The 25,003-nt window shown below is 43.1% G+C and overlaps 1 protein-coding gene across 10 annotated transcripts in view; it reads right to left on the minus strand.

The window, feature by feature from the left end:
• TTC3 (tetratricopeptide repeat domain 3) overlaps positions 1-24,998 on the minus strand; it is a 103,662-nt gene extending 78,664 nt beyond the window's left edge. For 3 of the 10 annotated variants that reach the window (XM_084800455.1, XM_084800456.1, XM_084800450.1), the window contains exons 1-11: positions 24,797-24,922; positions 22,553-22,663; positions 12,210-12,364; positions 11,886-11,928; positions 10,918-11,068; positions 10,462-10,549; positions 8,691-8,744; positions 7,653-7,773; positions 5,857-5,942; positions 4,564-4,658; positions 3,586-3,648 (exon numbers count right to left, since the gene is read on the minus strand). In XM_084800455.1, the coding sequence (XP_084656581.1) occupies positions 3,586-3,648; positions 4,564-4,658; positions 5,857-5,942; positions 7,653-7,773; positions 8,691-8,744; positions 10,462-10,549; positions 10,918-11,068; positions 11,886-11,928; positions 12,210-12,353 (845 nt within the window). In that variant the 5' untranslated portion in view covers positions 12,354-12,364; positions 22,553-22,663; positions 24,797-24,922. Of the gene's footprint in view, positions 1-3,585; positions 3,649-4,563; positions 4,659-5,856; positions 5,943-7,652; positions 7,774-8,690; positions 8,745-10,461; positions 10,550-10,917; positions 11,069-11,885; positions 11,929-12,209; positions 12,365-17,668; positions 17,821-22,552; positions 22,664-24,796 lie in introns of those variants that run through there. The other 7 variants (XM_084800454.1, XM_084800453.1, XM_084800452.1 and 4 more) reach the window with 7 other exon arrangements.
• Between the last annotated feature and the right edge of the window lie 5 nt (positions 24,999-25,003).

Below are 25,003 nucleotides of genomic sequence, written 5' to 3' on the forward strand. Positions count from 1 at the left end.
CCCAAAGGCCCCTCTGAGTGAGTCTATTGCAGTTACAACCACCACAAAGTCCTTGATCGCTCCAGGGTGGAGCATCGGTTTCCCAGCCCATTCTCCTCCATCTCTGGCTTTCTTCCCTGTGCCACTAACAATAACAGGAGGATGGTTCTCTCTTTTCATTGCTTTTTTCCCTCCTATGTACAGTTTAAGTCATACTTGTTTTACTTCTTGTCAACTATTTTAAGTGCACACAATTCAGAGAACATAACAAGAACATGAACACTCATGTACCAACTTATCAGGAAATTAGAGTTGACACGCACCGTGTACCAACGCTCCCGTCCCCAAACCCTTCCCCTCCTTCTCTCCCCAGAGATAGCCACTCGTTTGGTTTATAACGTGCCCACACATTTTAAAAAGTCTTGAAATTCACATTTCATATTAATATGCATACATACATAGTTTTGTATGTCTTTAAACAGTATATAAATGGCATCACACTGTACAAATCATTCTGCAACTTGCTTGACACTCAACATTGCACTCATTTTAAGTGCTATTTAGAACATCTTTGTATGAATATACCATAATTCATTTATCCATTCCCCTGCTGACCGACAGTTATGCTGTTTGCCGTCTTTACAAACAACACTACATGGCTCGCACATGTCTTCTTGGACACACATCTGACAGCTGGGGAGGGATGACCCTAGACGTGGACTGCAGACTGTACATCTCTTCGCCTTCTCAGACTGCTCTCCACAGCGACTGGACCAGTTTACACTTTCTCCAGCCGAGTAGGAAAGTTTCCTTTGCTCCACATCCTCAAATACGTGATATTACGAAGGTTTTAAGCTTTTGCCAATCTGATGGGTATGAAAGAGAAACTTGTAGTTTTTATCTGCATGCTGTTAAGGATAAGCAGGTCCTCATAAATTTGTGACTGTTTGGATCATCTGTCTTAAAATTTTCCCAACGTCCACAATTCCCACTGCACCCTACTGTCACCAGTCCATGGCTAACAACAGACTACATGCAGGTAAAGTGGGCCCAGCCTCCGGCTGCACTGCACCCATGTAAGCGCCCTGGACACTGCTGGGCCTCGTGCGCCTCTGTTCTCTCATCTCAAAGAGACAGCAGCAACTACCTGGCATGGTTGTAAAGGTCTTTAGGAACAAATATGCATGAAGAACACGGGACAGAGCCTGTCATAAGTCACTGTATTTTTACCTTTTTAGAGTGTAATCTTGCCAAAGTCATTTTTTAGTTGAATGTTTTCATTTTCTAATATTTTAGAATTAAAGTATTTTATAACCATTTGTACATTTTAGCCTTCATTCAAGCCTTTAATCACTTTCCATTTCAGTTCTTCTACAGTTCAATTCCTGCTTTGTAACAAGTAGGAAGTCTGGCCTGGTGACCCACTGGGAACAACTCTGTCTCCCAGGCGCAGTGGGTGGGTGCTTCATCTCCAACCGTCCCTACAGCTGACCAGCCAGACTCCCAGGACAGGTCTAGCTGGCATCCATGTGGCATGAGAATCTCACAGCGCGTCAACCTTGGTAATTCAGCTGTAAAAAGTTCTTCTCAGAGCAAGATTACTCCTGTATCCACGCACATCTCACTGAGTGTACATGTTCCTGTGTCACACCGTGCATCAGGAGGTAAAGAAACCTCATCCCTACATTACAATATGCAAAATCCTATTAGCACCATGTGAGAATGTAGGAGGCATCAGGACACTGGCATGGCACCGTTCTGTATGCTGGAGGAGCATCAGATACGTGCTGGTGGCCGCCTGGTGAGAACCAGGGACTCTGCCGTCCACAAACCTGCCTGTGTCCTCACATGTGCTCAGCGACACGCTAGAACATCAGTGAGGGGCAGGGGGCCACTGCTCTACTCTTAGCCTTCAGCTCATGCTATCTGGAGGCTGTTTCTACTGTCACCTCCTGTTGCAGCTGGGTTTAGGAAGATTCTCCTCGTGTGTCTATCTCTCAAGAACTCATAAAAGCAGAATCAGCCTGGTTTGCCCTTCAGCTCTCAGAGCTGGAGAGTAGACGACCCTCTGCCTGGCAAGATACCCCAGTTTTCAGGAGGGGCTAGCAAGGTCGGAAACCTATTTATCTGATCTTGAACACACACAGATTCACCATCACACAGTAGGTATCTGTTAACTCTGGCCCTAGTCAGAAACAATAGCCTAGACATTGGTAGCTCATTTCTTGTCAGAACCAGTTGAGAGCAGTGGTATTGATGGAAGGACTGTCAAGCCATCCATTCCTCTAGTCTAGACAGCCTCGGATTATCCACGGCTTAAGCCGTCTAACAGCTGCATAACGTTAATACAGCGGTATTTTCCAAGGTGGTTGGATTACTGGTGATATTTATTTTCTTCTTTTTATACTCTTGTATTTTCCAAATTTTCTACATGAGAATGTATTCTGTTTATAATAAAAGAGAAACACAATGAATGTTACTTTTTAAAGCTGCAAACTTGGAAGACACTACACCGCCCCCACTCCCACTCGCCCACGCCCCGGGGAGTGCTCTGTTGAAGAACAGCTGGCACAGGGCTTCTCAGCTTTCCAGACCCCACAGAACACTTAGTGGAGCCCCACACTGCGTTTCTCTAGAGCTTTCCCCATCATCTCTGGAGTCTTTCTCCATCACTTAACTCACATTACTACTGATCCACGTAAACAACTTCTAAGGTGAAGTGTGAAGAAACCACCTCCAACCAAGCAATCGCTACCAACGTTTCTTTGTGAATAATGAGACTTTCGTGACTTTTCACGTTTTCCTCCTTAATTTAGGCAACAGAAAGTCACAGGCAGAAGTGAGTTCTAACTACTATCTATGCCTTAGGGCAGGCAGCCTTGCTGTGAGGGTGCCAGGTTCTAACTGGGTTTTCCAGTTTGAGGTGCTTCGAATATTTTTCTCTGCAAGGATGTATTTTTGGACCCACTCTCTTACAATAAGGCAGGGCATAATTGAATACATCAATCTATATTGCTTAATATTAACATTTATAATTTATATACTAAAATTTTTAAAATAAAGGGCAACAAAAATCACAGAAGTCTTTCTCAACTCATAAATAAAAGCAAAGTTCAAATTCAACATAAGGAACTAAATTAGTTATGATTCTATTCCATGAATATCATTAATTTTCTATGCATTCTCTCACTTGTGAAGATATTTATTTAGTTTTATGTAACAAGACAAAATAAACAGGGAAGGTACACTGTGCAGGTTAGAGAGAGCAAAGGACAGAATGTATTATAGATGTTACATTACAGCATTGGTATCATCAGCACAGTCTGTGTTTAAATCTCAGCATCGCCGCTCACCAGCTGTGGCAGCTGTCCAAGGGTAAGTGTGGAAGGCAACAGAGCAGTAAGGGTGCTGGAGACTTGTATGACATGTGTGACATGTGCTACCATTCCCCACAGTCATTACAAATAAAACCTCCTTTTTACCCGTTTAATTATTTCATACAAAGAACTATTCAGGGGTTTCCTTGCATACCTGCAAGACAGATGAACATTTCCTAAAATACGTATTAGGTATAATAATTCAGTAATTAGTAATTAACCAACTTACCTAAATTGTCCCATACGAAGAAAACAGAGAGCTCGGTTACCATAAAGAAGATGGTTCTCAGGTCTTAAAAAGAAGTAACATTTAGTTAGTAAAACACATTATATCTGAAACAAAAATCAAATTGAAAACATAAGACATTAAAAAAAAATCTTCTTAAAACTTTACAACTATATGACAGAACAGAAAGAGTCCAGGGTTTAGAGTCTTAACTGACTGAAACTTAGGTTTTTAACATTCTCGATCTCTTGTTCACAGGAATGAAAATAGATCTCTGATGTATGTACTTCCCAGGACTCCTGTGAGAGCTGACCGACTACAAAGTCTGTCCCCGCTGACGACAAGAGCGCTCGTGGACGACACACTGGGGCACTCTAACAAAGACTGAAGACAAAAACCCTTGCAACATGCAATACTAGTAACAGGTAGATTTTGTTATTTTTCATTGTCTGACTCTGTGTGGTCAAAAACAATTCTTCCCTTTGTTCCTTCCTTCACAGAGTAGAGGGCAGCAGCCGTTAGGTGTGACATCCCACTGGATCCCCTCAACCCTGCGAAGAACAAGGTAAGATAGGGGGCAGTGTATAGAGCACCCCTAAAATATGCCAAAGTATCAGGTTGCCCAGCTCAGAAGGAGGCTATGAAGCTCCAGCATGGGTGACGTGAGGAGAGAGCACACATCCATCCTCAGCAACCACAACTACCGCCCTTAAAAGTGGCCCCCAAGAAAGCAAAGCTCGCTGACTGGTAACATCTTCAGCGTGAGAAGCTAGCACCGCTCCCTACAGTCAGCTAACAGGATGATGGAGTGAAGTCTCAGGTGTGCGGGCTGCTGGCACTGCCACTGATCCCCGCAGAGGAGAAAGCCTACTCTGCACAGCAAATGGGAGACGGTCTTATGTCCCCTGCCTCTATTTCTCCTAAAGTTCTAACTTGATCCGCCACATAAAAAGAGTTTTTATTTTTCTACTTTGTTCTTACCTATATTCAATGGCTCTGGTGTAATAGATAACAGCTATTTCAAATCTTTGTTTGGAAAACTCTTCATTTCCTCTCATTTTCATTAGCTCTCCTTGCTGAGGAACCAAAGTGAAAGGAGACGCATCAGCTACCTGCAGAGACAACCAGGAGCCCAACCCCAGGAGGCGTGCACTCCACCCCTGCCATCAGTGTAGCACGGGTTATCTGGACAGAAAGTAAGAATGGAATCTCTAGTATCTTGATACATTCAGTTACTAAGGAAACCCTAACCATGGCGCCTGCATCTGTAGATTCAATCCTGCCCTGATGAAAAATATCTAGGAGGCCAGGCGGTGGTGGCATACGTCTTTAATCCCAGCACTTGGAAGGCGGATTTTTGTTAGCTCAAGGCCAGCCTGGTCTACAGAGAAAGTTCCAAGACAGCCAGGGCCACACAGAGAAACCCTATCTTGAAAAACCAGAAATAAAAAATAAAATATAAGATGCATGTTGAAATGGTAGCATTGGGTTATTAGAAAATGTAGTATTGCTGAGTGCGGTGGCACATGTCTGTAATCCCAGCATTCAGGGAGGCAGAAGCAGGCAGATCTCTGTGAACTCAAGGCCAGCCTGGTCTACAGAGTGAATCCAGGACAGCCAAGGCTACACAGAGAAACTCTGTCTCGGAAAAAAAAAAAAACTAAAAAATTTAAAAAAAAAAGAAAGAGAGAGAGAGAGAGCAAGTCTAGTATTATCCAACAGTCCTTGGAATGTCACTATATACACAGAAATCATTAGCTCACAGGCAATGCTGACTAACTGCTAACAACAATGTAGCAGTTGTTACGTTGTTACCAATGTACCAGGTTTTGGTAACAGGTTACCAAAAATAGACATGAAAAATGCTACATGTACAACTGAATTTTCACTTCGGATACTCGTATCTTTAATTAATGAAAATTACTATCAGTGGTTTTAATTATAAAATCCTATAGAACATTAAACATCTCCTAAGTATTATCTTTAAAACTGAGCTACGAGTCAGTACTTCCTCTGAGTAACCTGTGGTGCACAATCTATATATCACCAAAGCTATTACCAAAGAAAATCACATTTCTTCAAGGCAGTACATGCCTAGTTGAAAAAAATTCTAATATTTAAATCACTAGATTAAGATACTATTTCTTTTTTTTAAATTCCAAATCAAAATTCCCTTAACATTTTCCCTTAAGCATGTTACTTTAGTAGTCCCAGTATTTTATTTTTCAAAAGCCTTACTTATTCGTGTAATATATTAACAGTAAATATTCTTACCTTTATGCACTGCATACAACTGTGTCTTCTAAATTCTTCAAGCAAGTTGCAATTTTCAGTTACAACTTTAGTAATATGGTACTTATCTGAAATTTGTATTAGGAGAGAGTGAAAGAATTTTAGTTTTAAATTTAAATATTCTATTATCAATAGCTGGCTTAAATAGGTAAATCTATTATGCTCATTTTATTATTAAACATTTTAAATAGTTCATATATTTTTGTAATCTTTCATATTTATTAAATATTTAAAGAATAAAAACTTGGGGCTGAGGATATACTTCAATAATTCAGTTATTACCTAACACATTTAAGATCCTGTATTTAGAGCCAGGCACAGTGGCGCACGCCTTTAATCCCAGCACTGGGAGGCAGAAGCAGGTGGATCTCTGTGAGTTCAAGGCCAGCCTGGTCTACAAAGGCAGTCCAGGACAGCCAAGGCTACACAGAGAAACCCTGTCACGAAAAACCAAAAGCCAAAAAAATAAAAAGGACTACACCAAAATTAAGGTTAACCAATCACTGATTTCTGAGATTAAAGGACTGCTTAACATTAAAGATTAGATCAAGATCTAGGATGGTGACTAAAGAGTAGCTAGAGACACACTAAGCTTAGTCAAAGCAAACGAGCAGAAGCAAAAGCCTGTGTTCTGACTTCAGAACGTGAGTGAGTCCTCCCCTAGGTTGTAGGGCTCACAAGGCTGAGGAAAATCATCTAACCCGGGGTTCTCACCTTCCTAACGCTGTAACCCTTGATACAGTTCCACATGGAGTGCTGACCCCAACTACAAAGCTATTTTCCTGCTACCTCATAACTATAATTCTGCTGTTATGAATCATAATGTAAACATCTGATATGCAGATGGTCTTATGCAAGCCCTGAGAAAGTCATTCAACCCAGAGGGTCACGACCCACAGGCTGAGAACCACTGATCTAAGCTCTGAACTCCTGACTTAGCGCCCCCAAACAAGACAACTGTGGCCGCCGCCCTGCGGAGCAGGAGGGAGAATCAGGAGTGAGCCCACACTGGTGCTTCTCTGCTCCTTCCTGTGCTTACAGGTTTTCGAAACAGCAATGAAAACAAAACTCTACTCTCTGGGCATTAATGCACCCCAGTGTCTAACAACCCTACCAGAAGGTTCTGTCTCTATTACTTACAGCATCTAAAACAGACAAAACAGGCACGCTTCCTTCTCAGTGGAGGTAACATGTTTCTCATCGTCATCTATTATGGGGCCAAGATTTTCTATCTTAAAACTTAACTATATAATAAAAACACCACTAATAGTCAAATGCTTTGAAGTATAATGTTTTGTTTGTTTGTTTGAGACAGCGTTTCTTCTCTTTGTAGCCTTAGTTGTCCTGGACTCGCTTTGTAGACCAGGCTGGCCTCGAACTCACAGCGATCCACCTGCCTCTGCCTCCCCAGGGCTGCGATTAAAGGCATGCCCCACCACGCCCGGCAACATTTAAAAAAGTAAAAGTATAGAAGGCAGTTCCATCTTACATCAAAGAACAGATGCATGAGGAAAATAAAAACCATGGTAGGCTCTGTCCTTTCACATAGTAACAACAACGTACGAGGACCCAGCCGTGCGTTCTTTCTTTGGAGTATATAATCACATGGCATCCACTAAGCAGCAGCTTTAAGAGGGTAATGCCACAAAAGAGATAGAGAACAAACTGCAATGTTAAAGTATCTTACTTGGACATGATACCAGAAGAAAAACACTGTTTAGCTCTTCCTAATAACATTTCTTTAAACAAGACTTAACATTTAAAGCACTTATACTTACACTCTGTAAAGAAAATACTTAGCATGGGCCAGCAACTGTCAACTGATCCTAATTTAGGTAGAATTGTTACATCGCCTGTGTATTTTATCCAATTTAAAGCTTCTTCCATTGCCAAGATTTTCTGTTTCAAAAAAGAAATGAAGGGTATGTGAGCATTAATCCTAAATTTATGTGGCAATATGAATTTGCCTTCTACAGAATTTCAGACCACTAATACACATTTCATACACTTATACTCATGGCTTTGTCATGCACTGGCAAACATCTGGACTCCAAAATATGAGGTAAGAACAGTCACTGTGGACTCACAGGCATCTTCAGGAGGCCTCAGGCCACTCTTACAGAATGTTTCTGCAAGGATCACAGACATCGAAGTTGAGGTCTATAAGCCTGGGCTGCTGAGGTAGCAGGAGAGCACAGTAACACAGAGGTGCATGAGGACAGGCTGGGCTCTATCCAGACCACAAGGTGTAGAGGTGCAGCCCAAGGCTCAGAGCTGGGCACATGTCCTGTCATGAAGACTGACAAAAGCCTATGCTGGGCAAAAGGGCGAGCAGGGCAACGGCGCTCACCAGGGCTCCCAGGAGCAGTCTTTTATTTTATTCCATTTTGCTTTTAAGGATCTGAATAAACAGCTAGCTGAGTTGCCAATGTTGGTATTTGGCTTGAGGGAAATACACAGACATTCGTGTCTCTGGTAAAATTGCAAATAGACTTATCTTTGCACCTGAACATTACCTAGCATTTATAAAAAAACAAACAAAAAACCTCACACCAAGGACTTAATTTCGTTGGAGGAATATATGGTAGACAAATAATATAAAGACAAAATGAATAACTTGTAAAAAGCTTAAAACTATACTACACGTGATTTTTAAAATGAGGCAAATCTGTAAAATAAGATTATATAATATACAGAAACTGGTGTTACCAAATACTACAAGTAAAAGGTTGGGCACACGGAGCCGTTATCTGAGAGACATGCAGTGAGACTGGCGTCTGCAGTGGGTGTGCTGGGGTTTCATATGTAACACTTACATTTTCTATTTTAAAACCAATTCTCAATAAGCCTTCAATAAGGAATGAATCATTCTGCAAAATAAAAAAAGAACAAGAACCACACATTTTTCCTTATTCTGTCAATTTTATTTGAATTCTTTTTTCTTTCTGGGTATTGGGTGGGGTTGTATGTGTGTGGCGTCCACAAGCGTATGTGCACATGTATGTGTGTGAAGGCCAGAAGTCTACGACCGACACTCTCCACCTTACATACGGACGGGAGGTCTCCGCTCTCTGTTCTAGCTGGCCAGCCTGCTCCGATAACCCAGTCTCTGCTCAGAACACAGGCTGGCAGCCACGGCTGCCCAGCGTTACATGAGCACTGAAGATCGAACCTCAGCACTCACTCTTACACAGCAAGCACTTTCTCCACTCAGCCATCTTCCTACATTTTGGGAAAGTCCTGAGCTGCACAGTGGCAATTAACAAGAACCACAGACAGGACAGAAGTCCCCCAAGGCTGTAACGAACCTGAACACTAATCACCTACATCACATGCCAGCTACGGTAATTGCCCAACACACTGCCTGTGCTCATGCGTAAGTAAAACAGACTGCACTACCGCAGGGATAGCATGCACAATCACATAATAAGCAGCAGTGCCACAGGTTGGGTACTTACTACAATACACTTCTTACAGTATTTTAAAGAAGTCTCTACTAATGAAGAGATATTACAAGGGAACAGCATGCCACAGTGAACGGGCAGCACGCCACCCTGCCATGTTTACCCTGTCTCTCCTTTACATTGAGACACTGGCCAGCAACAACTTGCTCAGGGTTAAATACAATCTATGAGATTCATACGACAGGGAAACTAGCTGGTGACCCTCACAACGCGTGCCCATCACTAAGTGATGTCTGACTACACTGTCTGCGTACACAGCGGTGTACTTGCCACAAGCACTGACAGGATTAATTTGTCCCTTTAACATCGCAATTCAGAAACAGTCTTCCATACAGCTCTAGATAAAATTGTACTGTGTAACTTTTACATGTTCAGGTTTTTGAAGCTCATTACATCTAGACTTTTAATAAAGGTATATGCATCATCTGTGTGTTTACAAGTGGTCTTACTGGAAAAGAGACACCTTTACCAAATGTAAGCTTCAACGAGAACAGTACCAAATACTGAAACAAGAAAAAAATAATAAAAAACCACATGAATGATCAGCAGTGTAGTACAAACCACCCCCTCAATTTCTCAGTGGTAGCATTTTACATCAAAATAGCCCATCACTCTGATACAGCAGGACTCACTTTCAATTATGATGACTGTCCCTCCCCCCCAATGTGACACATGGAACAGCACGCTAGCCTTATCACTTCAGTACTGAGCGTGCCCCTGGATACACTGTCTGCTGACTGCTATGGACTGGAACTATAGGACAAACACCGTCCACGTACAATCTTGTTTGTTTGCTTGTCTCTTTTCTTCTTTTGTGTGTGGGATGGAGGGGGGCACAGCGCAGTGCATATATGATACATGAACACGTGTGTGGTGGAGCACACACCTACGTGTGTATATATGTACACATGTAGAGATCAGCGGAGGACATCTGATGACCTGTTCTCTACCACTTTCCACCTCTGGGACAGTCTCCCACTGAATCTGGAGCTGGGCTGGTGGGCAGCAAATCCTAGCAATGCTCCCGTCTTCACCCCAGCCCGCACAGCGCGCACTCTACCCATGGAGCCGTCCCTAATTCCTGTTCATTCGCGTTCAATGGGAAACTTGTTCCAGCACTTACTGCAACTTTCTTTGCCAAATCCACAATGTCCTCCATCAACTCAAGATGTTGTAACTTCTTCAAACTTATCTCAGCAGCTCGAGAACGGCTGAAAGTCAAGATTTGTAGAGATTGGGAACCCCAACATAATGATTTACTGAACGTTACACTTAAATGAACTTTATACTTATAGCTGTACTTCAGCTATGTAGAAAGGTCTTTCTCTTTACAGGTGTTCAATACGAAAACCAGACACTGTATCTTTAAGTTTACAATCTATTGTTATGCAGGGAATTCATTAAAATGTTGTAATTACTCATTTACCCTCAAATCCCAAGTATTTGCTTTTCCTCTCTGATTAAACAAACATAAAATTAAACAGCATTCAACAAAGAGGTGCAGGCCTCTTAGTATTCCTCAGTGCTGTACAACAAGCTACCACAGTTCTTAAGGAATTGTTATGACGTAGAAACTTACGTGGCTTCTACACAGGGATGCAATCTTGATATTACAGAACTGTGCTGATGTTGGAAGAGAAGTGGCCAGAAGATGTACAGCTTAATGGTGTCACAGTAATCTTGCAGGATGGAGAGTGGCTTACTGCACCATATATTGCAGATGTCATATTCTTAATTAAATTTAAAAAATTTTAATTACTATTTTTAAATGAATCAATACCATTAATGGGGTTTCAATAGGTATAAAAAGGCAAAAATCGAAGGATTAAAATATTCAACCTAAACTGGGCGTGGTGGAGCACACCTGTGATCTCAGCACTCGGGAGGCAGAGGCAGGTGGATCTCTGTGAGTTCGAGGCCAGCCTGGTCTACAAAGCAAGTCCAGGACAGCCAGGGCTGTTACACAGAGAAACCCTGTCTCGAAGGGAAAAAAAAAAAGGAAGGAGGGCTTTGCTATATATTTTCTATACTACTGTAATCTATAAGGTGCATTCATTACTTTTGTGGTTACAAAAAGAATTTAGTAACAACTCAAGTGTAAGTGCATAAAGAGCCGGGCATGATGGCGCACGCCTGTAATCCCAGCACTCGGGAGGCAGAAGCAAGCAAATCTCTGTGAGTTTGAGGCCAGCCTGGTCTACAAATTGAGTCCAGGACGGCAAGGCTACACAGAGAAACCCTGTCTTGAAAAAACAAAAACAAAACAAAATTCAAGCTATTAGATATTAAGAAATTTTAAGTATTGGCTGAGTTCTAGCTTTAAAAAAAATTATAGGCTCTAGTCTTAGACAAGCGTCTCAGCATCTGACCAAAGCTGGCCCTGAACTTCCAATCCTCCTGCCTCAGCCTCCTCCCCAAGTGCTGGGACTACAGACCTGTATCACCAAATCAAGCTAAAATACATTTTAATGATAAATTTATATGTTGCTGTGACTGGACAGATAGACCTCCCTTGACAAATCAGCATTAAAGTAGTAATATACTCACCTAAATTTTTCTCACTTTGGGCATAATCTTTATATTGCATACCCTAAAAGAAGAAAATTATTCTGATTTTTATCTGGTAAAATTTAAAGTGTGCACGACTTGTGGTTCCTGAAATCACCTTGGGCCTTCTCACCAGGCTTGCTCTGAGTCTGCCCCTACAGCTCTTCCTCAGGAGCTTGGCTCACCTCCATCACAGTAACTACTGCTCACCACGCTCTGTCCTCACTTCCCTTCCCTTCCGCATCATCTCTTCAGAAACGTGGTGCTCTGTCAGTACCTACGCCACAAAAGCAGCTCTAAAGAAGAGTTAGCAAGCCCACTCACCACGCCATCATAGTAGAGCTGGGTCACTCGGACATAGTCGTCTGTGGTAAAGTCAGGAACACAGACACAGTCCTCCTCGTAAGGGTAATCCTCCAGTAAGACATCATCTGCCAAGCTGAGGCCTCCCTCAGCAAGGTCGTCCATGCTGCACAGTCCTAAAGAGACAGCGACATTCAAGTCAGCAGCCACACCACCTGAGGTGACGGAACAGCAGCACTTCCCTACAGCACACTGGAAACATGTTTGGGGCCTATATCCTAAGGAAAGAAGTCCAGTTGAAACACTGGTGTCTGTGAGGCTCTCACCTCCCCAGACTTTTCTCAAACAGCTTACTCTATTTCTCTTCTTTAGGCTCACATATTTGCCAGCTCTCCTCTGAACATAAGGGTTACGTGTCTCTCACGGGTAGAAAAAGATGGCTCAGGGCATCCTACTCTGTGTGTGCCTAGCAAGCTTCGTCTTCACAAAAGTGTTTGCTGAACGTACCTTCATTCTCCTACTGTGTACTTCCCTACCTGCTCTATGGCGTATCACAACATACACCGTCTCATAGCACACAAACGGCTATGTTCTCAGCCATCCTGACTCTACCCAGAAACCACTCCTGTTAGTTGCTCACATGCTCCTAGTTCCTGTCCATCTCTCAGGAAGCCTCTGTCTAGGGCTGAGGGGCCAGGCTGGAGTGGCTCTCCACGGCTGCACCCTAAGCACCCTGCTTGCTACTCTCTCCACACAGCCTGTGCTGCTCGACGGCAAGGAGACAACACCTCTTCCCATTATCAAAAGGGAAGTGGAGGAAGAGGAAAACTAGTCTCAAGTTTTAGGCTCCCCCCCCCCAAAAAAAAAGTTCAATAATGAGGATTTTTTTCCCAGAGCACATTACGAAAAACTCTAGCTCCATCACCAGCACCACCATTAATGCCCTGCTCTATCACTTTAAAGCCTACTGTTGTTAGGTCAGGTTCACCCCTAAGTAGATAGACCACCAGTCCTTAGGACACACACCTGTATCTGCAGGCAAACAGTAAGCTCAGTTTGATGTGTGAAAACCTAACAAAATCAAAAGTGAAGCAGGCTTCCTCACCAACTACTCACACTACATGGCACACACTGCACCGAGGGCTTTTACACGCTTCTTCTCACTGATCCTCACCGTAGACTCAGGTCAGTTAAGTCATTTGCTCAAGGTCACCAAGTAAGGAAAGGTTCAAAGCCAGTCCTCCACGCTCACGGCCTACTCCCTCATACGCAGTCACTGACCATGGCAACTTTTCCTTACCAGAGCCACCACTTACTGGCAATCAATCACTGGTCCCTTCCACACCCTCTGTGCCAGCCACAGGAAGGCCTCCACTGAGGACACCTTGTCAGCTAACACAGGCAGCACCACCTACCTCACTAGGCCCCTCCTTCCCAAGGCCACCCCTCACAGCAGTACCTTCTGCCTCAGCCAGTTTCTAAGCCCTTGGCTCTGATGCCACCATCTCTATGGCCCCTTCCTTTGCATCACCTCCTATTTTTCAAACCACCAATCTCTCTTCCTTTCCTATTGAGTCATCTACTTTCACCCACTTTTGGTCTCCTACAGTTTTGTTCCATTTCTACATTTGAAGGAAACTGCTTTTAATAGGCTCATGAGTGGCCATCTACAATAAAATGGCCATCTACAGTGTCTGAATTTACCTGTTCTGCATTAACAACACTTCTAGAGTTTAACAAAATTTAAAGACACCACAACATCCAAAATTAAGCATATAATATGAAAAATGTTATCCTCAGAAATATCCTTGTATTTTTAAGTTCACATTTTTAAACTAGAAATACAGAAAGAGACAAGAACTGTCACAACCCAAAAAAATTCACCATTGGTGTAGCTTACAATACAACTGGGGCACTCCAGCCACTGTAACATGATGCTAGTCAATCGAGCCTGGCAGACCTCATGACACCACACAAAGCAACAACTGCGCTGTGATTACAATACTGGTATGTGTTTCTATGTTCCATTTTGTTTAGCTACAGAGGCAATGTGGCAAAACAGTTAAAGCACGGACTCTGAGCCCAGAGTACTGGGCTGGAAGCCTGAGCTCCCACTGCCTGGGTGTGTGATCCTGGGCAAATTACTTAGCCTTGCTGTGCTTCCATTTCTTCACATACCAAATGGGAATAACAGGACCACCTTCCTGCCCAACCAGCTAGGACATGTACAGCACTTTCAAGGTACTGGGCATGCTAAGAAATACAATAGATGCTAACTATTACGAACATTGGAAGCCAGTTTTTAAAATCTACCGTTTCTGGGTGATTCTAACTAAATAGTCTACCTTAATTGCCACGTCCAAAGAGCACTTTTGAGCTTACAACTTACTTGACACTGTGGACCACTTCCTCCTCCTGAGAACGCTTCACACAGATTCCAAAGACCATCTTCTGGCTTTCCTCCTACTCTTCTGGCTGCTCTTTCTCAGTCCCCATTCCCGCCACCCATATGTCAGCTCTCTTCTCTTCTCCCTCTTACTCTCTCTCTGAGTGACCTTACCCACCACACCGTGGCTCAAAACACACTGCCTGCACTTTTCATCACTTGCAGAGCTTCACCACGGCCTTTGCCACTTCCATCTATTGTATGAATTTTTACTTACTATTTCCCTTTCATGGGTTTAGTTAGTCTGAACAAAAACATCCATGACATCACAGGTTTAGTATACAAGCTTTTCCACACATATTAAATTGCTATTAAAACCTTTCAGATGTTTATCTATGCACCATTTAAGCTAGCTCAGGTGGTACTACTATTGAAAACACTGTATTCCAAATCTCCAAGGCTAAAGAGTTCCAAATCCCTCCAGGATGGGCCACATCTCTCAACTTCTAGAGCCTCCACGTTAATTGCTACTAGATCTTAAGCAAAATATCTCATAAGGCCCTCAAATTCAGGAAGCTCAAAAACATGTTTTTTTCCCTCAAACAAAAACTCTCAAAAGAAGCCAAGTTCTTTCCTCTTTCTGTATACTATTAATTAATTGTTCTAAATGCCAAATGGTTATCCAAACTAAAAATGTGAAGGAAATAAAAAATGTAGGTCAACACTGACTCCCTGCTTTCCTTACACACTGATCCAACGTACCTACACCACTTCCCTAAAAATAAAAACAAACAAAACAGGAACTTCATGCCAAAGGCACACACCATCTCTCCTCCTCTGACCTAATACAACAATCTAAGTGGCGGCTCACCTTCACCTCAGTATCCTCTGAAACCGAGTCCAACATCTCACTGATTAAATCCACTCAACAGCCTCTCTTTAGCACCCCAACAGCACGCTGTCCCTGCAGCTAAGGCCTAGTGTAATCCCACTCCAGGGCACACTTAGCAGTCTTCACATAGTGCCCACCAGTCTCACTCAGTTCAGGAAGCAATTCCTCACGTCTACATTGCAGACTGTGCACCTGACCCTTCTCTGTAAGCTTGGAGCACCGTGTCCACATCACTGAGGCAGGTTTCCCCCTATGTGATCATCACGGCTCTATTTACCTGTTACACCACTATAGTTCTAGAGGATTAACTAACAAACTCAACATGTGTACAGTTACTTAATATTTCCCTATAGAATGACTTAACACAGCTTAATTTTAAACTTGTTTTAATATAAATTTTTTACAGAGAAATTCTATTTGATAAATTTTTTCTAATACAAACTAAAACTATCATAGTTATATATTAAAATAAAGGATTTACTAGATATTGAAGAACTCTGTCAGTGTGAGGGGGAGGCATTCTGAGACAGGGTCTCGCTATTGCTGCCCTAGCAAGCTTAGAACTCACTACGTAGACCAGACCAGGATGCCCATGAACTCAGAGACCCACCTATCTCTGCCTCCCAAATTCTGGGATTAAGGTGTGTGCCCTCAGGTCTGGCAGATTACAGATTTAAAAAAAGGTTTTTTTTAATGTTTTGTCCACTCATAGAGGGAAACATTTACAGCTACCCTCTCCCTCCAAAAGCAACAAACCTCAAGCTAGGAACTGAGCAGACTCCTAAGAGCTGAGGGCAGTGCTACCGAAAGCACCGGGGCCAGGAGCCCAATAGGCGACCTAAGAACAGTTTCAGCTCAGCTCTGCCTCCAGCCAAGACTGACACAATGTACTCCCAAGATAGACCCGAGACCCTCACAAGAGGAGTCAAACAGATAGTTTACAGCCGATCATCCTCAAACACGGATGTAGCAAGCCATCGTGAGGCAACAGGAAACAAGCAATATTAGAAGCCACCCCCCAAAGTTCAGACATCAAGGTGGCCAAATACATAATACAGAACAGCTACAGGTTTTTAAATGAACACAAACATGAGACGAAAAGAATGACTAAATATTACTGAAAGGGAACCACGTAGAACTTTTAAGAATAAAATAAGGCAGGAATGATGGTACACGCCTGCAATCTCAGCCCCTCAGGGGGGAGAGGGGGAAAGATGTACACATGCAAAGTTAAGTTGAGCCACACAGGATGACCTTGTCTCAACAAATACAAATACAGAGACATGACTGACAGGTGGGTAGGTGTTAAACGTAAAAAATCTTTACAAATCGAGGACTAGCACAGTTAAAGAGAAAACTGGCTACCTAGAAGATGAACTCACGAAAACTATCTAGCATCCAGCTGAAATGAAAATGAAAAATACAAAAGAGGAAAAGAAACCCAGGAAGAGAAGAATGCACATATATTCAATTAAAGTTTCAGGAAAAACAGACAAAAATCAGAATTATTAAAATAACATAGGGTTTATAATCTTTTAATCTAGATTTAATGAAAGACAAAATTAGCCAGGCATGGTGGTGCACACCTTTAATCCCAGCACTCAGGGAGGCAGAGGCAGGCGGATCTCTGAGTTCGAGGCCAGCCTGGTCTACAAAGTGAATCCAGGACAGCCAAGGATACACAGAGAAACCCTGTCTCAAAAACAAACAAGCAAGCAAAATTCAGAATGAAGATCAACCATGCATCAAAATTTTATATTAAAAAAGTAGGAACTAGAAAGACAGCTCAGTGGTTGAGGACACTTCTTGCTTTTCCAGAGGACCAGAGCTCAATTCCCAGCACCCGCTGAACAGAATGCAGCGCCAGCCTTTCCAGCCTCCGGCAGCACTTGTACTCATATTCACACACACACATGGAAAAAAATTTTAAGTAAATATTTTTTTAAAAAATAGTGATGGCTAATTTCGGTTGTAAACTTGACTATTATCTGGAATTAACCAAAACCCAAGCATCTGGGCGTGGCTATGAGGGATTTTCTTGATTGAAGACCCGCCCTAAATCTGGAGCACATCTTCTGATGACAGCTCACGTCAAAGGGCATGGAAGATGGAGGCCTTCGCTTTTGCCTGCTCGCTCTCACTCTAGCCGGCAAGTTCATGCACCTGTTACCGAGGCATTCCTTCCCTGGTGCTAGAACTTACACACTTGGGATTCCAATGTAGACTGAAGACCAGCAGCTCTGTGGAACGCCAGCACCAGACAGGGAGTGCTAGACTCAGCCTGGTGGGCTGCACAAACTCACTCTTGCCCTTCCCTCTGGGAGTCAGCTACAGTTGGCTACCTGAACCACAGCCTGTAAGACACATACACACGGGAGGGGGAGGGAGGGAGGGAGGGAGGGAGGGAGGGAGAGACAGACAGAGAGAGACAGAGAGAAAGAGAGGGTGGGGCGGAGGGAGGGAAAGAGAGAGAGAGACAGAGAACATGAGAAGTATTTATATATTCTTTCTGTGTTGTTTTCATCTCTTTAGGGAACCTTAAGAAACACAAGTAGTATATTTAAACTTAGGGGTAAAATGAGACACTGCCAAAGATAATCAATTGTAGCTAAAGTAAAACAGTATTTTCTTCTAAAAAAAAATAAATAAAGCTGGTAAAATATTACATATCTTTGCTATACTAACAGAAGAGAGACTTTAAGGGCCTTGAACTGTACCAACATGACTTCTCCAATTAAAGGGTAATATAATATTGATTTTAGATTTAAAAATGAGTTGCTCAACAATCAAGAGATTTGAACTAAACAGGAATTTCTAAACCTAACAATTAAAAGACATATTGTCTGATGGGTTGTCTGTAAGAAACAACTAAATTGTAAAGAAACTAAAATAGCTAAAGTTAAACAAAAAGGATATTCTGGGTAATTTCTGTTAAATGAGACTTTAAGGCAAATGGAAGGATGGACAGCAATAGGGCACGGGTCAGGTCGGATCCACTAGGAAATCAATGTTAGGCTCGCATACATCTAATGATGGAGTCTCAACACACACAGCAAGAAAAACTGATGCAACTACTAACAAGGCCTGGGTGTCAGCCAGGCAAGAGTCGGCCTGGTCAATGAACAGACAGAGATAACCCCCGTCAGCTTGACTCTACCCTGGCACACTGAAGAGACATGAGAAGTCCTAGGTGAGGAAGATGAAAAGACAACTAATAAAGACCAAACGATACAATTTTTAATCTTTACCTACCAAATGCATAAACTTCACATGTGCACATGAAACATTAAAATAACTCACAAGCAATTATTAAATTCTATTTAAGACAGACCATAAACCATGAGTTAAAAACTGTTTTCATAAATGTGAATTGAAGACCACATTTTGACACCATAGTTAAGAAATAAAGACAATGAAAAAAAAATCAGTGTATTTAACAATGATAAATTTAAAAAACAAGATGAAATTACTCCTTTGGCAAAATTAGCAAAATAGATCAACTCCTGGCAAGACCAACCAGGAAAAAGAGAGCTAGTGATGGAGACTGAGGCTGGTAATCTCAGCACTCAGGGGCAGAGGCAGGAGGACAATCCTTTGAAGCTGCCTTGGACACTTGAGTTCCAGGCGAGGTCAGGCCCCAGTGTCACAAAAACAAAAGAGAGAGAGAGAGAGAGAGAGAGAGAGAGAGAGAGAGAGAGAAGAGAAGAGAGAGGCACAGCTTAAATAATATTCAACATGAGAAAAGAGAAAATAAAGGCAGAACATACAAAACAAAAATTAAGTAATTAAAATGCCACGAATTGGGTACTAGTAACTTAAATTTCTGAAATAAACAAATTTCTGAAACTCCCTATATGTGCACACACGAGACTACCCAAGTCACTGTGTAAGTTCCAACAAAATTGTAAGAAACTCCAATGCAAACTAACCACTCAGTAGCTCACTTGGCTGGTTATTGTACCCTCAGCACCAACATCAACAGCCAAAAAGAAGAAGAGAGGCTGAGGCTGTGGAAGCACACCTTTGCTCCCAGCACTCTCTGAGGCCAGCCTGACCTAGAGTTCCAGGACAGCCAGGGCTGGATGGTGAGGCCCTGTTTATAAACAGGTACACAGTCCTGAATAAAACATATCAAGTCAGGCAGTGATGACTCATGTTTTTTTTTAATCCCAGCACTTGGGGGATGGAGGCAAGCGGACCTCAGTGAGTTCAAGGCCAGCCTGGTCTACCAAGCTAATTCTAAGACCACCAATGTTACCCAAAGAAACTTTGTCTCAAAACAAAACAAAACCAAAACTAAACAGACAGGCAAAAAACAAAAGCATTATCAAACTTAGTCCTGTAGTACATTAAAAAGAAAATCTATTGAGGCCAGTTTGGATCTATCTCCAGAAAAAAAATAAAAATAAAATAAATTTTAATTAACATCCATAATTTGGAGGGCTGTAGAGATGGCTCAGCAGTGAAATGCTCTGCTGCATTTGCTGAGGATCTGGGTTCAGTGCCCTGCACCCACATGATGAATCACAACTGCCTCTAACTCCAGTTAGAGGGGTATCCAATGCCCTCTTCTGGCTAGGCACCAGGCACAGAACTGGTTCATAAGACATATATGCAAGCAAAGCAACCAAACATACAAAATAAAAATATGTAATTTGTAATTAATTTCATTTAATGGATTGCAGAAAAGATAAAACAAAAAATTTCAAAAAATGCAGAAAAGCACATGACAAAATGGCAAAGCCTCCCCTAACACGACAATCTACAAAGCATCCCAACCAATGCTACTGTTAGCGGAAAAACAGCTCCTTGACATTGGGAATAAGACCTATATGAGCACTATAATCCCTTCTGAAGCGCACCTGTCACCACTTCAACTGCACATCAATGTAAAGGCATGCCAGAGCATGGAAACACACAGTAAGTGGGAAAGGGGAAAAAATCTACATATCACCATTGCAAATGCCAGTGGAGTTCCAAATATGAAAAACAACAACCAAAAAACAGAAAAAAAGTACTATTTATAACCAATTTCAATTCTCCACAAAACTGAACGGATTGATTTTGATTAAGCCCCAAAGGGTTTTTCTTGACTAACTCTTAAGGGTCAAAGTCCAGGGACAGGTGAGACTCAACAGTTCCCTGGCAAGAAGGTTGCTGAAGGGTCGAGACTGCAGCTCTGGGCTTGGTGCCTGATTAGCATGCACAAGGCCGAGTTGAATCCCAGCACCAGTTAACAAACATTGTGCTTCACGGTGTGATCCTATGTCCAAGAAAAGCAAAAAACAGATTTCAGGTAAAGCCACAATGGCGAGGTAATAACTAAGAGAGTGTGGACATCAACAGGTAACATTTAGGTGGCAAGCCAGAAACAGGCCCATACACAGAAACTCAGCTCTGGTAAACAGCAGGCAAACCCAGCATATAAAGCCACACCCGAGGAGATGAATATGGATCACTAACCCACACCATACACGGAACTGTCCAGGTGAAGTTTAGAAACACAGCAGCCATCTTAAGTCCAGAGCAAGGGTCATTTCCAATTAGATGACACTAAGACTAAGAACTGGGGTGTAGGAGCTAGTTTAGCGGTGGAACGCTTTCACTTGTTTTTTTGTTTTGTTTTGTTTTAATATATTTTATTAATTTATTCATACACTTGTTTTTTTTCAATGCACATTAAAAAAAAAAAAGGCTAACAGTTTGTCAGCTTTAAAAGACAATTCAGGATTTTTTTAAAGTGGGTAGAAAAACTTGATCCTGTTTTTTCCCCAGAACATGGGAAGCACATGATGCGTACCTATACAAACAGATTCTGAATCTCGTTAATAAATGCGAACTTAACTCACAATGATACACCATTGTCATTCTCCGGGCAAATATTAGGGAATCTAAGATAACAAGTGTTGGACAGGTGGCAGGTCAACTGTAACTCTCATAGAATGCTGACCAAGGCACGTAAGCTGACAAAACTATTAGCCAAAACACAAGTTGGTACAACCACTGCAGAAGCATGTGAAATCACTGCACAAATGTGAACATTCATACCCCGGAACACCAGCAATGCCATTGCTAGCAGGCAGCTGGCGATGCCAGCAGCTCCAACCTAATTTTTGCTCACAAAGCATCAAAAATGCTTTTGAAAATTATGTATGTTTCACATGCTAAAAAATGTCTAAAGAAGTTCAGCACAGCCAAGGATGAATTTCTAGAGTATCATAAGGACATTTTAAAGCAAAACTGTGATTCTTCTAAATGCATAACTGGACCAGCAAGATGGCTCAATGGATAGGGGCACTTGCCGCCAAGCCTGACACCCTGCGTTCAATCCCTCAGTCCACACGGCTGCCCGCTAGCCTCCGTACATGTGCCATGGCACGTACAATCACACAGGTAAATAGGTGTCAAAATGTTCTGGGTTTTATACCTAGTTTTACCCATACAATTGAGTCGAATAAAAGTAATTATATACATTGAGAAATAACAGGAAAAAAGCTGGGTGCGGTGGCGTCCTTGTAATCCCAGAACTCGGGAGGCAGAGGCTGGCGTGTCACTGTGAGTTCGAGGCCAGCCTGGTCTACAAAGTGGGTCCAGGACAGCCAAGGCTACACAGAGAAACCCTGTCTCAAAAAACAAAAACAAAAACAAAACAAAAAAGGGAAAAAAATTATGCCAATTCTCTGAATAAGCGAACAGAGGACGTGCTGGAGGACGTGCTGGGATTAAAAGAGGCCTCTCCAGAAGTGAATACAGCATTTTAAATTATTCTTCTGGTTTCCTCCTGCAGCTATTGCTGGTTACTCTTCTTATGGGAAAACAGAGCAGTCAAAACGCCCAACAGGAACATGCATACACTGCGCTGTACTCACCCCTCATTACACAAGCAGGGAACAGTTACGACTTACATCTACACTGAATATTAGTTACTTAGGAACGCAGCACTGAGTGAAAGCAAGCTTCAGAAGACTATACCCAAATAGTGTTCTTTACTCAAACATAGAAACCACACATACGATTCAGTGAATAACACAAAAATCTGATTCAAGCGTTTAAAATACAATAACAACATGAACTCAGAATAATCACCTCTGAGAGTGAACGCACATTCAGCGTCGGTTAGCTTGCGTCTTGGATCCACCGGGAGGTCGTTGCGTTCATTGGTTTTACTTCACTGTTGCAATATATGTTACATGTATTCTGAATAAATCAAATACATCATCATGGAGGAAAGGAGTTAAAGAAAAACATCATGCCTTTGAAATGCTTTCCATTAAATCAGGCCACGTGCTACTTGAGATAACATACCATGAGATCTTATCTTTACACCAACCATAGCAACAATACATAACAAATGTTCGTTGGAATTCATATTATGATGACCAAATTCAATAAGGACCAATTAGCTGTAAGAGATCGACCCATTTGCTGTCACATGGCTAGACAGAAGCCAGGCTATAGGCAAATTTAGCAGCAAGCTAAAGTCATAAAGAAGATGGTCAGTAAAGAGAAGGAAAAAATAAATATAGTTTGTTAGCAAGCATGTGAGGAAATGGGTGTTCTCAATACCAGTGCGCACTGAAACCATCTGGGCAGCTTCTATGGCATCTGTTTAAGTGGAAGTCATATGTACTCTACTTCCCAGCAAAACTGTGAGCGAGTATATTTCCTAGAGAAACTCCAAAGTGCACAGAGCAAACAAGTACAGAGATGTTTATTGCAGGACTGCTTTAAAGAGAAAAGACTGTAAACAATTCCAAAGTCTGTCAAGAGAAGACTGTAAAAATAAATTACGGTATATTCATACAATTCAGTGCTATACCAACAATTATAATTCAAAGAAAGCACAATTATTCGATTTATTCAAATATCAAAGTGTGATGCTGAATGCAAAAGCAAGTTGCAAAAAGACACAATTTTATACCACTTTAGTTTAAAAACCAATACTATGCATTGTTTATATATTCACCATTGCCAAGTTGTAAGCTGTGCACTGAAGCGATACACAGACACCTGAACACAGTGGCTATCTCTAGGTAAGGAGGGGCGAACTCTCAGCATCTCCATATTTTTTTAAAGTTTTTTTTGTAAGAACTTTAAGTAAATTTGGCAAAAGTAAATAAACAAATAAATAAAATGGACTGGTTTGGTTAGATTTCCCTATGTTTATAATCTTTGAAGTATTCCCGAAATTTAAAGGAAAAATAAAAAAGGAAAATTAGGCGACAGTAAGGAAACTGAACGAGAGAAACAGAAACCGCAGCCCTTGAGCACGCCAAGCACAAACCCTTGACAAGCACAGTAGTAGCAATTAAGTCCCTAAGGGGGTTTTACCTTTTTCTCCCAAGTATCCTTATCACAAACCCATTTTCCTTAAACTAAGACACCGAGTTCTTGAAATAGCGTGGCCTAACTAGAGCTGTAGTTGTGATTAAACTGTCCCGGAGAGAGCAGTAGTGCCTGTAAGATGTCAACCCTGTTTCCCTCCACCACAATCCAGAGACTGGCTGCTATAAAATACCCTACAATAAATAACTCCGTGTTTGCAAGATCGCCTGGTGAAAGGCATAAAGCATATACTTCGGAAAGGACTTGCAAACTGAAGGACCTCTGGAAGCTAGAAGCTTCTGGAAAAGGTACCGTGGCACTCAAGCTTCATTTTGGTCCTTTGTCCCCCTAGGCTGCCCCTCCCTCCCTCCCCGCAAAGGAATGGCAGCACAGGCCACAGTGACGTCGCCACCACCGAGGAGTAGCAGCCCCCAGGGCAGGCGTCGCACAAGGCTGCAGGCGGGGGGGGGGGGGGGGGGGGGGCGCAGCTCTGCATCCCTCCCGGGTGAGGACGCAGGGAAACGCGCGCGCGCACACACACATCACACACACAAAACCAGGGGCCGCGCGCCCTCGCGAGCAAACCCCGCGCACGCCGCAGGCCCCCCGCGCACCGACCCTTTGGGGACACGCGGAGACGCACGCACGCGCGCGCCCGCCCGCCACTGCAGACTGCCGCAGCCGCGGGGGCGCGCACACCATAGGGGAGGCAGCGACCAAGGCCGGGGCCCGGGGGACCCATCCACGCAGGACAAGGACGCCCACGCCGTCGCAGGGAAGGGCGCGCACGGGAACAAAGCGGGCCAGCCGCGGACACCGAGGTGCGTTCCCCGAGCGCTCAGGATGTGCGCGCCGGGGGATGCGCACACAAAAGGCCCGCTCCTATGTCACGGACACCCGAGGGACAACCTGGACAAAGGGAACACACAACCACCGGGGGACAAGGGCGGCCACACCCCCTCGGCGCGCACGGGCGCCTCAGCGAGGCGCAAAACCCACACTCACCACACACCCACGCAGGGAGGTGTGGAGCGCCCCGATGCCCGGGCTTGTCGGCTGCGGCGGGAGTCCCGCCGCGCGCTGGGTCTGCACTCACCCGGGCCCGCAGCCCGCGAGCCTCGGACGCGGCCGCCACCGCCGCCACCGCCGCCACCGCCGCCCCTCCACGTCAAAGCAGACCCGCAGAGCGAGCGCCCAGCCGCTCGGGGAGCC

Source organism: Acomys minous (genome assembly GCF_964271855.1).
Source record: "Acomys minous genome assembly, chromosome: 11".
NCBI lineage: Eukaryota > Metazoa > Chordata > Mammalia > Rodentia > Muridae > Acomys > Acomys minous.